Raw genomic sequence first — 17,657 nt, forward strand, 5'->3', positions numbered from 1 at the left:
CTTCCTCTAGAGAAAGGCTCAACAGCTTGCGGTGCTAATCTCTGAAGGATTTGCCCCCAAGGTTGTGCTGGCCTCAGAAGGCAGGAGGACCCTCGGAGGGGTCAGTCTTTGCCGCAAACAGGGTGGAACGGGTTCCTGATGCCCACGTGCCCTCCTTGCCCTAGCCCCTCACCCCAGGCTTGCTTTGGTGTGGGAACCCCATTCTGGAGCCTAGCGAGCATTGTATTGCAGGGGGTTGGAGTAGATGACCCCAGGAGTCCCTTCCAGTTCTGTGAGTCTGTGCTTCTTGTGGGCAGAGTGACATTGCAGAGGATCAAATGCCCATTTAGGAGGCTCCAGAGGGAGGCAGAAACAGCAACCAGAAGAACTATACAAGTTGTAGAAGACATCTGAAGGCAGCCCTGTATCGGGAAGTTTTTAATGTTTGATGCTTTATTCTGTTTTAATAAAAATAATAGTAAAATTTTATTTATACCCCGCCCTCCCCAGCCAAGACCGGGCTCAGGGCGGCTAACACCAGATATAAAACAATTGATTAAAATACAACTTAAAAAGAAGATCAAGTACAACATTAAAACGCAGCTTCATTTCAGTAGAAACTCAAATAAAAAACTTTTTTGGGGATGAAAACGTCAAGTCTTCACCAAGGCCAACTATCCAGACTGGTCCTATGTGGGCCAGGGAAAAAAGCCAGGGAAGTCCCCAAATAGAAGTTCCATCATAGAAGGAGAAAGGAGAAAGGAAAGAGGGGGAGGGGATCAAATTGATTCCAAGCCAAAGGCCAGGCGGAACAACTCTGTCTTACAGGCCCTGCGGAAAGAAATCAGATCCTGCAGGGCCCTGGTCTCTTGTGACAGAGTGTTCCACCAGGCCGGGGCCAGTGTTGAAAAGGCCCTGGCTCTGGCTGAGGCTAATCTGGCTTCCTTAGGGCCCGGGACCTCTAGGGTGTTACTATTTATGGACCTTAAGGTCCTCCGCTGGGCATATTGGGAGAGGCGGTCCCGTTGGTACGAGGGTCCTAGGCTGTGATATTTTAGATATTCTGTCAGCTGCCCAGAGTGGCTGGGGAAACCCAGCTAGATGGGTGGGGTATAAACATAAATAAGTTGTTGTTGTTGTTGTTGTTGCCAGCTTCACTGGAATGCTGTGGCTCTTGGCATGAAAACTCTGCCTTGCTCAAAGGTCCAGCAAGGCCTGGATTCTGGGCTAACACTTAATGGCGCCTGTACGCAGTGAGTAAGGTGCCATAAGGACACCAGCCCTTTTCATGGGACAGAATGACCTGTGGTCTCCTGGCTGCCACCTCTTTGCTCTTCCAAGGCACGCTTTGGGTGTCCAGGTGAGCCGGTCAGCATAGACCAAGGGAAGCTTTCCTACAACTCCCATCACCCTGGATCATGGCCAGCTCTTCCTATGTTCTTTCATTTGAAAGTCCACCAAAGGTTGGGCCAGACATCTTCTGGAAGGCTTTCCACATTGGGCCTCACCGTTACCCAGTGCAGTGTGGCCTGAGGGTTATGTTCCTGGGTATTTTATGTCCAATAATGGTTTTTATATTGATGCAAATCCTGTATTTATTAAGAGCAGGTAGTGCTGAAGGTGGTTTACAAACAGCTTGCATTTTGTGTTGTATTTTGTGCCCTGTGGCTTCTTCTTTTTTAATAAATATTTTTTAAAATTAATTTTCCATTTTTAACAATATTATAACATCATATCCCCTTTACAAATTCATAGCTCTGCCGAACGTTTGACTTCCCTCCATTCCGTCATCTGGTTTTTATAAATCACATCTTACATCCACACATTTATACCGTCTAAATTATACATTTATCTTTAATTATTTAAAACTTAAAGCATTAGTAGAAAGTTTCTTCTATTAAACATTGCAAACTTTATCGCAGTCCAGCTGGTGTCTTTATGTGTTGGCAATGATTGTCTATATATTGAATAAATTTACTCTCCCTGGAATGCTTGCTCACTCTGATTTTGGATATTCCCCGTCAGCTTTGCCAGTTCCGCATAGTCCATCATCTTCGTCTGCCATTCTTCTACCATTGTGCCGTGTGGTTTATTAATGGAGGGCGGGCGGTATATAAATTTAATAAATAATAGTAATAGCCAAGCTTTACTCCAAGTAGATCTATTGAAATCAGTGAGCCTAACTTAGGCAAGTTCATTACTTTCAGTGGTTCTGCTCTGAGTAAAACCTACTCAAATGCCACCCATCATAATTATGAACACAATTTATAAAGTTCAAAACTAAACTAGTAAGAGAAACAACTGGAGAGCCTTGGTGACTCATTGCCTGAGGTGCCTCATAAATAGTGGACCCATGTAAACCCCACAGCTCAGCCAGGCCCATTGGCTATCAGAGAGGGGGGGGGGCAAGCACATCTCCAGGGGCAGAAGGTTTCACAGTTTGGGCACCTTGACAGAGAGGGGCCCACTCCTATGTGGGTCTTGGAAAAGAGCTCCCCCCCCCCCATGACCTGAATGGGTGGAGGAGACCATTACTCGCCATGTATTCTCCTTCTGCGCGGTGTCCTTCCTTCAGTGTTCTGGGGTGATGGATCATTTGCAAATGTACAGCATCCCTCCCCTCCTGTCTCCAAGATGAGATCTCCTGCCTGAGATCTTCTCCCAGCTTTGCCTAATTTGGTTTGCCAATAATCCGGAGTCTGAATCGGGGCCTTCTGTGTGGTGGCCTCAGCAGCGTTGCATTTTCTCCTGCACAGTGCCCTGTTTTTGCAGAAGGTGAGCGAAAGGGAAAGGGCCAAAGCGTGGTGGCAGACCGCAGGCACAGAGTACCGAGGGACTGTTGCTCTGACTTGGAATAAACTAATGTCCTGTGTTCAGAATCTCCATTTTTCTATAACTAGCTTTCAGTGATAGCACTAGATGCACTTCAGTTTATCGTTTTGGTCTGATGAAAAGCCAGCAGCGAATGTCTTAGGCTAGTGAGCGCCCAGGCGGGCAGTGCATTGGCTGGGTGGGGAGGTGGGGGGGTCTCCTCTCATTAGCTCTCTAAAAAGCCCCCTCTCTGCTGCACCTCCAGCTCTCAGGTTGGCGCCCTTTTCTGCAGTTTCCCAAGCAAACTGCACAGCTGGCTTTGATGTTGCAATGAAAAAGGAAGAAAGGGATCTCCGTGCAATTGTTGGGAGCCTGAGGAAGGAGCAAGCTGGGTGGCAGAACGCGAAGAGAAGGTCTCCTCCTCCTCCTGGGGGGCTCCAGTAGCTGCAGAAGCCAAAACCTTTGGAGCCAACTGGATTCTTTTTCCGAAAACGCCTTTTCTTCAAAACTTGCAATAAACTTTGATAAAGCAGCAGCAGTGTTCAAACCTGAACTTTGGTGTTGCATCATTTTTTTATGTTTAACATAATTCTTCAATGGGAATTGTTCAGTTATAAATCCATGGCTGCGAGCAGCCCCAAGTGCTGACTGAGGCAAGGATTGCAAAGAACCACTTTGAATCTCTGGCTGGATGAAGGAGAGGAGGGGAGAGGAGGACCTCTCAGGAGATCACGCTGCCCACCTGTTACCCTTGAGGCTGTCAGGGCAGACGGACCTCTTGGTAATTGCATATGACCGCCTGGCATTTCCCCCACGGAAACCAGGCAGGCACCTGACAGGCCTGGTGTTGCTTCACTTGCTGAAAATGGATTGGTTTCGCCAAGCATTTTTAGCTAATTAATTTGATGCAGTCTTGGTCATTTCGTCCGTATATTATGATTCTAGAATTTTAAGACTTTAAAGTTTTATGATGTTTTAATGATTTTACTGCATATCACCTCGATTTTTTTAATGAGTTGGTTTATTAAGATTCTTCTAAACTAACAGACAAATGAAAATATTTGGGTAGTTTTGCACAACCTGCATAATTTCTTCCAATAACAGAACTTGTTGTAAATCATATATCTAATTTAGGACCTGTGTGGACTTCCTTGAGGGAGATTTTCAGGAACTGTGTAACTGAGGTCTTCCTTGGGCCCGGGGGTGATTTCAGTATCTTAAACTGGCCCCCTCCACTCCCATGCCTTCCCCCAAAGTGCCAGTCCAGCTCTTTTGCACCTGCAGGATGAGCTGGCATTTCCAGGGTCCCCTTTCCTAGTCCACCTGGTTGCAGAGATCATCCTGCCCGTGAGACGGCCAAAGCCACAACTAGACCTTGAGGACAGACAATTCACAGTTTTAAAATTCAGCTAAATGACTGTGTTGTCTTGGCCAACTGGTGCCCCGGGGTAGTTTCTTGACACCTGGTGTGAACTGTAGTCCTCCCCCCGCCCCCCTTTGTGGAATAGTTGCTGCTAACTCTCACCTCTGCTTGTTGTTTGTATGCAGAGCCGTCTTAAAGAAGCTGTGCAGTTGCTGGAGGATTATAAACATGGGACTCTGCCCCCAGGAGTCACCAACAAAGAGGTAACCAAGTGCATGAATCTTTGTACAAGCTTTGCGTAAGCATAAGAACCTACTGATCTGCTGCTATAAGTTCCATGGCCAAAATGGGGTCTGCGCTCTACAGGCGCGTCTGCATCTTTGAGGGTCAGGTGCACATCGGATGTGCTCCCTTCTGCATCTGAAACCCATAATTTAGATCAAGACAAAGATGCATCTAGCCTAGAGCCAAATATTCTCCTCTGTGCGTTCTGATATTGAATATTTTCTGTATCCTACTTCACGCATCACTCTGAGCCCTGTGGTATGTTTAACCCAGACTAGAAGGCCAACCATGCTTGGTTTCCTGAGAAAAAGCACATTGTGAAGCCATGGTTTGTTGATTTCTGGACCATGGCTTGTTTTCACTATTGCTTAGCATTGTATCTGAAGCAAACAACCTTGCTTAACCATGGTTTGTTTGGCTACCCCAGATGCTCGCCAAGCCACAAAGGTGCAAGGCAAAACATAGAAGCTTTGGAGGAACTGAGCTGTGGGGCTTTTAGAATTGTCCGCGAGACAACATGTGGCTTGTGGAAGAAACCCTGGTTAAAACGGCACTATCTGTGTACGCATCCAGCCTCTGAATATTTGCCAGATATTAATTGGGTGTTTTAATATGTGATGTTCATTGATGCTGGACTTTAGTGTTTGAAATTTCACACTTTATTTGACAGCTGACATGCAGTGGTATTTAATGTTTTGACAGTGTTTGTCAGGTTATGAAGTTTCATTTTTGACAGCTGCCAGAATCCAAACAATCAAAAGATGCCAAGAAGGCTATAAAGCATTCGAGTTCTGAGTTCTGAGGTAAAGAAAACCAGATTCAAAATTTCATTTGAGCATTGGACATTTCTGGGGAGCCCAAGTTTCTGCCAGATTTAATTCAGCGCCCTCACATGCAGCCCAATGCCCTTAGGAGCTTGACAGTCTCCAACACCTGGGAAATAGCAGTGCGCTGCCTCTGAATTTGGAGGCTCCATTTTTAGCTCTCATGACGGCTGGCCTTCGTAAGCCTTTCCTCCATTGCTCTGCTTAATCCTCTTGACACTGGTGCTCACCCTAATCGCTTGTGTCAGAGAACCATGGCATAGTTGTGTCCAGGGGTGTGAACAAACTTGGCGCAAGCACGGCTTCGCAATCAGAGGAGTCTATATTTTTCACTGTGTGCTGCATCTCTATGGCCCCAGGGGTGCATGGTTGGGATTTCCACCCACAGGTAGTCTGGACATGACAAGTTGTTGCAGAGAGCATCTGGGAGAGGAGACACTTCCTGTCACTTTGTCGTGGCTGGGCTGGGATTCGAACTTGGGTTTCTTGTGTCCACAACCAATGCTTTGTCCAATAACCTCCCCAGTGGCTGTGAACACAGACGTATTGGAGCAAAGTTGTTTTCCTCTACAGGAGAGGCTCAAGCCCAAAGATTGACCTCCCCACTCCCCAATTCATGGTTCAGCCAGTTCAGGGTTCTTCCCTACTGTGGCCAGCAAGGCCTCGTTCAGACAACTTTTGGACAACTGGGATGAAGACCATTTGCATGAAAACCCTCTGCACCCTCCTGGGTGGGCATCACCGCTGAATCAGCTGTGTAGAGGCCGCAGGTTTGCCATTGTTTAGCCTAACCTACCCGAATGTTGGGAAGAGGCCTCTTTGTCCCAGAAACAAGGGCTGCAGGAGCAAGGAAGAATTGGGGTGGGTGGGAAACGGAGACTTTGCCCGTGGGATGCGGGTGGCAGTTATGCAACGCCAGCTCTGCGCTTGGCGAGTGTCAAGGAGCACCGCCAGGAATGGTGCTGGGTGGCGGCTGTGAGCCAGTAGGCTGTGAGGGAAAGTGCCTTGCCGGCAGATGGGCTAATAAGTGTCTGGCATGTGTCAAAAGCGCAGAGCAGCTGGTGTTTGGGGAAGGCCCCATTGCAGGAGGGGTCTGCTGCTAGCGGGCATTGGTCCCTTTCTTCCACTTGCATCTCTCCCCCCCCCCCAATACCGCCAGATGACCCATCTGGCCTCTCCTGGTCCCGTGAAGGTGTGCATGGGGCCAGGTGGGCCACAGCACCACAGAGAGCGCACCGTGAGCAGTTTGTTCCCACAAGCGTTGGGAGTGCCCAGAGACCTTTGAGCGCCTGCCCTCGACTCTGCTCCCTTGGCTGGAGAGCGCACCGCCTCCAAATGAGGCAGCCATTGAGCTCTTCTCTGGCCCTTCCTTTACCAGATGAGCAATTATGGGGATGTAACTGAGCAGAAGAACGCTGGGCTCCTTCAACTCTTTAGTCCATGATGATGATGACAATGACAATGACAAAGTCACTTTGTTATCCAAAGGTCTCTAAGAGACTTGCAGCACCTGTAAAAACATAAGCATAGACATAGTGTACTATTTTTTAAAAAACCATACAAAACCTACCATGCATTAAAATGTTTTTACACTATGCAAAAACAGAACCACAGGAAGCTTAGGCAGCACACTACTAATGCGCAGAGCAAGGATTTGTTGCATTCTTCTTGTGGCTCTGTATAATGTGATGCACAGTGGCAGTGTTAAATAAATGAATGAAATAATCCATCCACAGAACAGATCAAAACTTAGCGGTGGCGGGCCACTCAGCAACGGTGTGGAAGCAACTGTGGCAGACCTGCCACAGTCGTTTCTCCAGCTAGTTAGTCATTGCTACTGGAAAAGACGATCCGAAGTGCTTAGAAGGGATTGTTTGTGTTGCAAAAGTGCACTGTAGTTAAGTGTATTTGATTTGTTCTTAACTAGGGATGCTTGGTTCTGTCTGTTCCCATCTCAGCAGTTCACATGGTTGCCGCCTCTGTGCTGAAATGCCTGATGATGAGGCGGAGGGATAGAAGGGGCAGCAGGCAGCGTTTCTGAGTCTTCCCGTTTCTCAAAGTATGTGTCAGCAGCTCTGTCCTCAGCTGCCTGGAATTAGCTTTAAAAGTTTTTAAAGAGTGGCTGACCGGCCATTTGTCAGGGATTCTTTAGCTGTGATTCCTGGGTTGGAATCTTCAATTCTTTGATTTGATGGCATTGCTCCCACATGTCTTACCCAAGCCACCTGGGATGTGATGCTGGGGGCAAGGAGAGACTATTCTGGGCTGGGCAGCGCTACTGTCTTTGCATCCTGCTTGCGGGGGCTTCCAGGACGCATCTGCTGGAGACACAGTTCTCAAACAGAGGGGCCCTTGGTCTGACCTGGCAGAAGATATCTGACTTCCCTCCTTGTCTGCTGGTTCCTGGCTGCTATGGAGGGCTTGAGCATGCTTGGGCAGCCCTCTTCAGCCAGGCCAGGTTGGGATGTGGAGCTTCAGGAGAGGCCCCACAGCTCATTAATGAGAACAAATCCTCTGCTGTGGAACCAGTGATGAGTGTCCAGCGAACAGCTTGCTGAGGAAGAGGTGTTACCCAATTCCTCCGCTGAAGGCTGCTCATTGGAGCTCGTCCTTGTGTGCCGCTAATGATGGTAACAGGCTGTCGGTGGCCATCGCCAAGGTTTCCCAGCACTGCGTGGGCTGCCGTGGGGAGGAGGAAGTCGGCAGGGCCTGGGCTGCCTTCGTGGCTGCGGGGGCAACTTCTCGGCTCCCCTTCTCAGTTCCTGCTTTCCGTGATCCCTGCTTAGCAGAGCGTACAGAAAACATGGCGCTGCAAGCTTTGCTAACCTGGCCCCTTCCAGGTGTTTGGGGCTGAATCTCCCATCGCTTGGAGGGTCAGGTGGCCATTTCTGAACCCAGGTAGCCTGATCGGTGTTGTCAACTGATGGGTAACCTCCGGGTTGGACTACTGTAGTGTTCTGTCTGTAGGGCTGCCCCTGAGGTTGACCTGGGTGGTGTGGCTAGAGCAAAATCCCTCACTTGGCTGCTCCCTGGAGCAGACTCCAATACGCCTCTGCTGGAAGGACTGCATGGGCTGCCAATCTGCTGGACCTGGTGTACGGAGCCCCAGCTTGGGACCACAAGTTACCTACTAAGTTAATTTGTTTGTGAAGCCTGAGAACTCAGAGGAAGTGCTGAATAGATGTCGCTCTTGTTTAGAGAGAGAGTGAGCAGAAAATAATGATGGCAGACTTTGAAACCTCCTTCCAAACCTCCATGGTCTCCTCCTAGGAGTTTCCCCCTTTGTGTAGGAAGTTTGGAGCTTGTTTTCCAGCTGGCCCAAAGGACCCGCAAGATCAGAGGAGCCACCAAGCACGGCGTGTTGAGACATCCTGATAGAGAAGCCTGTGTCTGGATGGACGAGCTGCCTAGCGCTAAGTTTCTAGGTCTCTCTGACTTGCAGCTCAGCTTCTTGGCTCTGTGGAGATGCCTGTGAGGCTGGGAACAGGGCCCCTTCTCCCCCCGGTAATAATTTTTGGGGTATTCTCCTCTTCCTTCTGAAAGATGCGGAAGAAGTGACATAGTAGAAAGCTTTTATCCCTCTCCCATAAGACTAGAACTCAGAATGTCGGAAGCTTCAGGTCAGATAAAAGAAACGATTTCTTCATGGAGGGCATTGTTAAACTATGGAACTCCCTCCCACAGGAGTTGCTCTTGTGCTGGAATCCTGCTTGGGGTTTTCCAAGAAGAGGCCACTGTACAAACAGGAGGCTGGGTGTGAGGAGCCCTCTTTGGCCTGATCCAGCAGCCAGGCTCTTTTCACCTTCTTATCATATTAACACTGCAACCAGGGGACTTTCCCATATATTTTCCTGGTGATTTGCCTAGGCTGGTCACTTTGAGCAGGGGTCAGCAAGGTTTACCAGCCGGTTCACTCCAGCGGAGATCCCATAAGCGCCTGGAATTTCCGGTGCTTGCGCAAGTGCAGATGCAATTTCTGGTGCCGCGGAAGCGAGTCCCCACACCGCCACACGGTGCCAGTTTAGCACAGCGAGCGGGGACTCGCTGAGCAGTCAGCTCGGTTTGGGGGTGGGTCGTGGGCCGGTTCAACGACCCCTGTGGGCCAGTTGTGGCCCCTGGGCCTTAGGTTGCTGACCCCTGGTTTAGAGGGGCCCTTCCTGCCTCTTCTGTTGCACCACTCCAGTCTATGTAGGTGCAGGAAACTTCACAGCTTTGGGCTCACAGTTGTCAGATGAGGCATGTAGACAAATGTCCTTCCTCATTGAGGAGGGGCCATTACCCCCAAGCTCTGCCTCCACAGCTGGAGAATCCTGCTTGGATCCTGCCTGCAGGGTTCCCTTGGGCACACCTGCTTGCAACTGTGAGAACAGGATGCTGGACCAGATGGGCCGTGGGCCTGATCCAGCAGGCTCTTCTGATGTTCTCTGGTGTAGACTCCAGCCCGCCCTGCTTTCTGCCTCGCTCTCCTCCCCTGGCCATGCCTCTGACCACAGCCTCCTGGCGGCAAGGTATCTCACCCAGCTGCCGCTTCCCTCACCTTTAAGTCCTTTTAATTACTGCTCCCACCAGCTGCTGCAGAAGAGCTAAACGGAAACCGCCACCCATTTAACACAAGCATGCCCCCCTGCGAAACGGGATGGCCAGGCACCGCCCTCCGCTGGCCTGCTCCTGGGAAGGTGAGCTTGCTCTCCCCTTCCCAATCTCCAGCCTGCTTCCGCCTGCCTTCCCTGACTTCGCACCCCTCCTCGCCCTTGCCCAACGCAGCCTCCTCCGCAGCTCTCTCTGCCTGGAGACGGATTCATCTCCCTTTGTGGCTGAAGTGCAAAGAGACTCTGCCACCCTAATGGGCAGGTATTTATTGCCGGGCTCCCCCTTCAATCAGGCTAGCAGCGGGAAGGGCCCCTCCCGCTGGCTCAGGCACAGCAGAGGACAGTGAGTCTGCCGTAGGCCAAACAGCATCCCTTTGCGGGGATAAATGGCTTTTCTTTTACACTGTTGATGAAGAGCGAAGAGGTCTGTTTGCAGTAAAATGGCACTTTGCACTTCCTCCCGCCTCGCCTGGCGCCTAAGTATTACTCAGCCCTGCACAAGATACAGATTGCAGGATGCTGGGGCCTGCAGTCTGAGAAGCCCTTTGACAGCCCTTAGCGGGAGGAAGGGTCCCCCATTAAAGGCCCCCCAGTTTGCCCCAGTTTCCCACAAGGTGCCTGATGGAGGTGGCCAAGGCCTGTTTCACCAGCTGGTGTGCGGTGGCAGCGGGTGCCCCTTGGGGGGTGGTAGGGCAGAAGACGGGGAGACCTGCCGTAGGTGGTGCCAGGCGGGGCCACCTTATTCCAGCTTTGTCCCCCTCTTCTCCCCTGCTAAATTCCACGAGGGGCAACACAGAGGAGGAGGCTGGCAGACACGGTAGCTTGAGGCTGGTGGGCCAGTGCCCCCTGCGTTCCTCCTAAGGGACCAGCCTCCATGGCAGGACGAGGGGCACCTTGGCACACTCTCGCCTTCAGCAGATCCACCTCCTGAGCAATTGGGGACTTGACTGCTCCACAGACCTTTGGCTGTCCCCAGTGGCTGTGGAGGAATCAGGATCCTGCCACTTTGGGGTTTCTTCAAACTGTATTGCTCCTTGAGAAGCTCCTTGGGAAGCCTGTCTCTCTGGCTGCCTCTTCCACGCCCCAGAGATCGGCAGGCCAGGCAAGGTGGGCATCTCTCTCCCTGCCCTTCTTTTCTAATTAACCTTTGTTGTTGTTGAGTCGTTTAGTCATGTCCGCCTCTTCGTGACCCCCTGGACCAGAGCACGCCAGGCACTTCTATCTTCCCCTGCCTCCCGCAGTTCGGTCAAACTCATGCTGGTAGCTTCGAGAACACTGTCCCACCATCTCGACCTCTGTTGTCCCCTTCTCCTTGTGCCCTCCATCTTCCCCAACATCAGGGTCTTTTCCAGGGAGTCTTCTCTTCTCATGAGGTGGCCAAAGTCTTGGAGCCTCAGCTTCACAATCTGTCCTTCCAAGTGAGCACTCAGGGCTGATTTCCTTCAGAATGGAGAGGTTGGATCTTCTTGCAGTCCATGAGACTCTCAAGAGTCTCCTCCAGCACCAGAACTCAAAAGCATCAATTCTTCGGCGATCAGCCTTCTTGATGGTCCAGCTCTCACTTCCATACATCACTACTGGAATTAACCTTAGGAAGACCCTTTTCTCACCTGCTCCCCCCCCCCGCCCCCAGCTGCCTGCACCATTACATGAGGATCATGTGAGAAGCAGCCCCTCTTGGGAGGTGTCTTGGGGGTCTGTCTCCCTTTAGTGACCCTTGTCTGAATCCTTCCTTGCTTCCTAGGGGGATGATGTGAGGACTAATTAATTCACGTCAGTAAAGTGTTGTTTGAGTGCATTTTTATTATCTTGTCACTTTCAGAACTTGACTCCATTAGGTTGCATGCTATTTTACATTGGAGTAAACCCATTGGTTCCGGCAGGGCTCTTCTCCGTGGGACTGCAAGAGAGTCAGATACTTGTTTTGCCATGCTGCAGGGGAGGTGGGGGCTGGGTGCGATGTTGCAGTTCCCACCCCAGGTATTTCAAGTCCCGATGTCTCTTGAGTCAGCTACACTTGTCCAAATCTGCTGAATTGCTGGTTTAGGGTGCTAAAATTTAGGGTGCTAAAGCAGTCACCCAGAGGCCAATTTAACTGCAGTCAGGTACGCTCAGTGGGTCTTACTTCTGAGTAGACATGCCTAGGATTCCACTGCTCAGAGGACTTTTTGGAAGAGTGCAGTGGGTCATTCTTGAAAAGTGTTGTGCCATTTGGAGTGATGTGATTGTATTCTCTGTTATCCGAATACAAAATAATACAATCGTAGAATCGTACAGTTGGAAAGGATCACGAGGGCCGTCTGGTTCCACTCCCTGCAAGGCAGGAATCTTTTGCCCAGTGTGGGGCTCAGACCCACAACCCTGAGATTAGGAGTCTCATGCTCTGCTATTTGAGCTGGCAGGTGCCAGGTGCCCTTGCACTTTATACATCCATTGATGCAAAGTACCGTAGATTCTGGCGTATATGATGACTTTTTAACCCTGGGAAATCCTCTAAAAAGTCGGGGGTCGTCTTATACGCTGGGTGTGGGTTTGCTGGGCAGCAGTAGTGGGCGGCAGGCTCCACTACGCACCAGGAGGAAGCCGCCCAGCGAAGCCGGCTTAGCATCGCTGGGCAGCTTCCTCCCAGCGCAGAGCCCGTCGCCCACTTCCGCTGCCCAGTGAAGCTGCCGCGTATGACTGGCCGTATAAGCTGACCCCCCAAATTGGCAGCTGCCTTATACGCCCAGCCGCCTAATATGCCTGAATCTACGGTACTCACCTAGAATGTGTTTTTTAATTCTTGGAATTTTAACAAGAACCTCACACAGAAATCCTCACCTGGCGGGAGGGGTGGATGCATCGCTCGGTTCAGCCCCCCCCCCCCCATAAATCCTGGCTATGCCCATGGGCAACCTGTCCCACATTTCTCTTGTTTTAATTAAACTATAATCTGTTTGATTGAGCGTCAAAGGGTGGGTTTTCATGGGGAAAGTTCTGGGCAAAACACAACAATGCTTGAACACAGAGCTTTTAAGCGTGGACCTGTGCCTGCAAAGGGCAAAACCTAAGCGTGGATAAGCTCTTGGTTGCTGGGTGGGGTTGCAAGCGCTGCTCAGGTGGCCCCCATCTTGCCAGCCACGGGCAGTGGGAAGGCACAACTACAGACACTTCTCCTGCAAGGGTCAGGGGCCACCACCCATCTCGTGTTTTGGAAAATGGTGGGATGTTCAGGAAACTCGTGCTTCGGTTTCCACAGTGAATTTGTTCAGAGGCAAACTGGGTTGTGGATTCTTGGCCTCGCATCCTGTGACATTTGTTTTGCATGTGCACCGACTCCGCAGGCTCCTGGGCTCACCTGACTGATTCCCCCCCTAACAAGCAACATTAATGATGTTCTTTTGTATTTCTAGCTTTGGAAAGCACAAAAAATCAAACAGGTAACCCACTCTTTGCTTCTCTTTTATCGTGCTGCTGCTGCCTTTTTGCCTTCCTGCAAAAGTGGCGAGTGCTGGTTGTCCTTGTCTGTTTGGCTGACTGCTCTGTTTGCCCAACGGGATGCCTGGCCTTTCCTTGCCCTGTGAGCTGCTCTTGGCTTCCCTTCTCCATTAGGGTCAAGGAGGAGTCGCCGCAGGGGCCCCAGACCAAGAAAGAGGCAATGCATGGTTTCCAAGCTCATGGGGATGCTGGAGTGGGGGGGGGGGAAATAGGCCCAATTGCAGGTAGGCGTGATGCTCCTGCTAAATCCAACAAAGGTTATAGCAGCCTAGAGGATTCTCCAGGTGTACCCCCTCTTTAGGGGACGCGGGTGGCGCTGTGGGTTAAACCACAGAGCCTAGGACTTGTCAATCAGAAGGTCGGAGGTTTGAATCCTTGCCACAGGGTGAGCTCCCGTTGCTCGGTCCCAGCTCCTGCCAACCTAGCAGTTTGAAAGCACGTCAAAGTGCAAGTAGATCAATAGGTACCGCTCCGGCGGGAAGGTAAAAGGTGTTTCTGTGCGCTGCTCTGGTTCGCCAGAAGCGGCTTAGTCCTGCTGGCCACATAACCCGGAAGCTGTATGCCAGCTCCCTCAGCCAATAAAGCGAGATGAGCGCCCGAACCCCAGAGTCGTCCGCGACTGGACCTAATGGTCAGGGGTCCCTTTACCTTTACCTTACCCCCTCTTTAGGCACCCCAAGGTGTGGATCAGTTACTTGTCTTCTCATTTACAACAGCTTTGCCTGTAAATCAAACAAGTGTGGACCTCCCCAGATGGAGTTTCTGCCTTCTGAAAGCCCTTGTACATTCAGATAGGAGTGCAGGATGTATATCACAGTTTAAAGGGGAACGATTTCAAGGCGATAGGCATAGCAAGCAGAGTTCATAATTTTCATTTAGAAATACCCTCTCTGGTCGTTAATTCTCTTATAACACCTTCATTGCTGCATAATTTCTGAGGCAGGCTGGGCTCTGCTTGTCCCGCTTTAAGCCAAAGGAGATTGGTTCTTAATTTCTAAAAGGAGAGGCTGGTGTGGGGTGCTGGGGGGGGGGGAGCAGGCAGTGGGGGGGGGTCCTTGCCTGCCTTTGGCCCCTTCCCTCTCACCCCGGATCCCTGGGGGACCGGCAGTGGTTGCTTAGTGGCAAAGGAAGGACATTCTGTGCATACTCAAAAGCCTTCCTTTTTTCATAAATATGCCATATATTCCGGGGATGGGGGGGGGGACCCACAGCTGGAAGGGAACCCTTGGTAACTCTGGAGTGCAATCATAGTCAAAACTTTAGCAAATGCCTTTTTCTCACATAATAGACCCTCTGTCGCACTTACATAGTCCGACTGAATCGGGGGAATGTCAGCCTGGGATAATAATAAATAATAATTTTTTTTTTTTATACCCCGCCCTTCCCGGTTCAATAACCAGGCTCAGGGCAGCTGACAACAAATTTAAAACACTTAATTGTAAAAGCAGCATAAATTCCAGTATAAAAACATGAATAACAATAAAATTCAAAACTCTTTATTGGTTTTTAGTTTTTCAAATACCACCTTCTCTCGTGGCTTGAGAGAGTTGAGCTGGGGGCGGGGAGAATGTTTATGGGGGGGGGGGCAGCTTTGCAGTGCTAGCCAGACCTGCTTGTGGTTTGTACCTTTTGAATGTATGTGGGGGTTGGGGGGTTATAAAGGAGGTCATGGAGGCAGGAAAAGAAGTCAGTATGTCTCCGAGGACCACCTTGGAGGGCAAAAATCCTCTGCCCCCCCCCCGTCATCCCTGGGGTTGTAGGCAACTCACTTGCACCACGGCTGGGAGGGCGGGATTGGAAATAGCACCCCCCCTTCCTCTCTACCTTCACTGTGTCTGATTTCTTGTAGGCCATCATCCATCCGGACACTAACGAGACGATTTTCATGCCTTTCAGAATGTCAGGTATGGCCCAACCTCGTAAAAAAGCTCCTTGGATGCATTATGTCCCCCCCCCCAACCCCCCCCCCAAGCAATCCTTTAAACAAAAATATTTTGTACTGCTCTTTGGATTCCCCCATTGTTATTTTAGGATGCCAAAAAGGCTTTTGTGGATCTGCAAGCCCCTCACAATTAAAATAAAAGCTTATAGAATTATATATGTACTCTGTGTGTGTGTGTGTGTGCGCGCGTGTGTACACCTACCGACTGCTCTCATAGCTACCCTACTATGGTACTGTGCTATCAGAATTTGTCAATTTAAATTAAACATACAAAAACTTTGTGCTGAGCGTTCCTACAGGCCCCCTGCTCCCTGCTGTGCTTATGCAATTTCCACTGGCTTTTGTGGCCCCTGAGACCCCTCCAGGTGCATTTTTGCATTGCCTTAGGAAGAAGAGGGAGCCTCTGTCTTATGAGAGGAAAGGCAACAGGGAGGTCTCTCTTAGGAAGATCCAGAGGGGGAGCAGCAAAAACAGCAAGGGGGCCCAGTTGGTTAGAGCGTGGTGTTGATAATGCCAAGGTTGCAGGTTTGATCCCCGTGTGGGACAGATGCCTCTTCTTGCATTGCAAGGGGTTGGACTGGATGATCCTCAGGATCCCTTCCAACTTGACAATTCTATGATTCTTGTGGCACTTTGAAGACTAGGAAATTCATTTTGGCATAAGCTCTCGTGGACTCAAGCCCACTTTGTCAGACGCGAAAGTGATGAAGTGGACTTCAGCCCACAAAACCTTATGCTGCAATAAATTTGTTAGTCTTTAAGATGCTGCGAGTCACTTTGTTGTCTTTTAAGATGGTACTGGCCATCTTTCCTTTGAAAGGACTTGCATTAAAACGAATGATTTTTCCCCCCTTCAAAATTGCTGCCTGATAGGCTGGGGGTGCCTTCTTCGCTCACCGGAGGGTTGGTTTTTTTAATTGATTGATTTGACAAGTTAATTGGTTAAATATTGCAGCCCTACTTAAAGGACTAACTGAGACAAAGCTTCCACAAAAGTGTCTGGGTGAACCTTACCTGCTCTGCAGCCTCGTGGCTGAGCCCTGGCAGTTTTATTTCTCCCCCAGATCCAAGCACTGCATTGAGTGCGTGACCAGCTGGGAGTGGCTTGCAAGAGCCACCGCAAATTTGGACTCTCGCCTCCCCACTGGCATTGCATCCCTCAGGGAGGAACGTAGTTTTGCTCATGGCACGTCAGATTTAACTCCTCTGCAAGTGTGCTCACAAGTGATGAGACCTGTGGTATCATTGCCTCTGGCCTGAGCACCTTACGTATTTTAAGATTTTTATTTTGCCATTTGATGTTGTGAACCGCCCTGAGATCTACGGGGGAAGAGTGGCCTACAAATAATAGTAGTAGTAGCATACTCTCCAACATTTCGCCAATGAAAATAGGGACGTCCCATTCCATAATGATAATTTCCCTATTTATACTCCACACATCTTACGGGGTTGCCCCAGCCCCTCTGGGCAGCTTCCAAGATACAGGGTTGCCCTCAGATGGCTCAGGGGTCGCATAACTCCATGCCTTCCAACATTTCTCCCATGGAAACAGGGATGTCTAAGAAAAAGCGGGACATTCCGGGATCAAATCATAAACCGGGACGGCTTCTCTGAATCAGGGACGTCCCTGGAAAATAGAGACTCTTGGAAGGTCTGTAGTAGTAGTAGTAGTAGTAGTAATAATGCCAGAGTTCAGTGGCAAAGGATGGTGGGCAGAAGCCTAATGTCACCTGAGACGCAGGAAAAACACAGACACAGTTCTGGGCAGGGCCAGATTGAGGTCTGATGAGGCCCTCAGCTCCTGAAGGTAATGGGGCCCTTTCTATGTCCAGATGTCCTTTGTCCACAACAAATTGTCGCTGTTTTTTGTGTTGTGCATATGCTATATGGTCATTTCCGGACCTCATAGGTACCTCAAGCCATTTGCACATGTTGCCATGCAATCAGTCCATGCAGAACGTAGGCACCCTATATATAGAAAGGAGCAAACCAGTGATATTTTGGGGAGCAGACTAGCAGGTGGGGCTCATTACTTACATCACGGGAGCCTACACAAAACAAAACACTGTTGCTGTATGTAGGTTTTATTTCATTTGTTTTTTATCTTCTATTTTGGAAATGTACATCCAGTTTTTTCCTTTAATTTTTTGGGGGGCCCCAAGAGAGTGGGGTCCTAAACTAGAGCTTGTTGAGCTTATACGTAAATCTGGCACTGGGTCTGGGGGAAGGGTGAGGTCTTTTGTCTGCTTCCTCTGCTCTGCATCCGAGGTATCACTCGCACTAGTCTATAAACCTATTGTGGGGTGATGGAGTCTCTCTCTGTATATACTAAAATATGTTTTTCCCCCTTCTTCCCGTAGGTTACATTCCTTTTGGGACACCTATTG

At 49.9% G+C, this 17,657-nt stretch overlaps 1 protein-coding gene across 3 annotated transcripts in view; it reads left to right on the forward strand.

Moving 5' to 3' along the window:
- SFXN5 (sideroflexin 5) overlaps nucleotides 1–17,657 on the forward strand; it is an 89,967-nt gene that overhangs the window by 20,043 nt on the left and 52,267 nt on the right. For 2 of the 3 annotated variants that reach the window (XR_014501847.1, XM_083398644.1), the window contains exons 3-6: nucleotides 4,339–4,416; nucleotides 13,244–13,270; nucleotides 15,178–15,232; nucleotides 17,631–17,656. Coding sequence is in view for 2 of the 3 variants with exons in the window: in XM_083398644.1 (XP_083254770.1) it covers nucleotides 4,339–4,416; nucleotides 13,244–13,270; nucleotides 15,178–15,232; nucleotides 17,631–17,656 (186 nt within the window). In the remaining variant the exon portion in view is untranslated. The remainder of the gene's footprint in view (nucleotides 1–4,338; nucleotides 4,417–13,243; nucleotides 13,271–15,177; nucleotides 15,233–17,630; nucleotide 17,657) is intronic. The other variant, XM_083398645.1, reaches the window with a different exon arrangement.

The sequence above is a fragment of the Podarcis tiliguerta genome, assembly GCF_965153285.1.
Source record: "Podarcis tiliguerta genome assembly, chromosome: 9".
Classification (NCBI taxonomy): domain Eukaryota; kingdom Metazoa; phylum Chordata; class Lepidosauria; order Squamata; family Lacertidae; genus Podarcis; species Podarcis tiliguerta.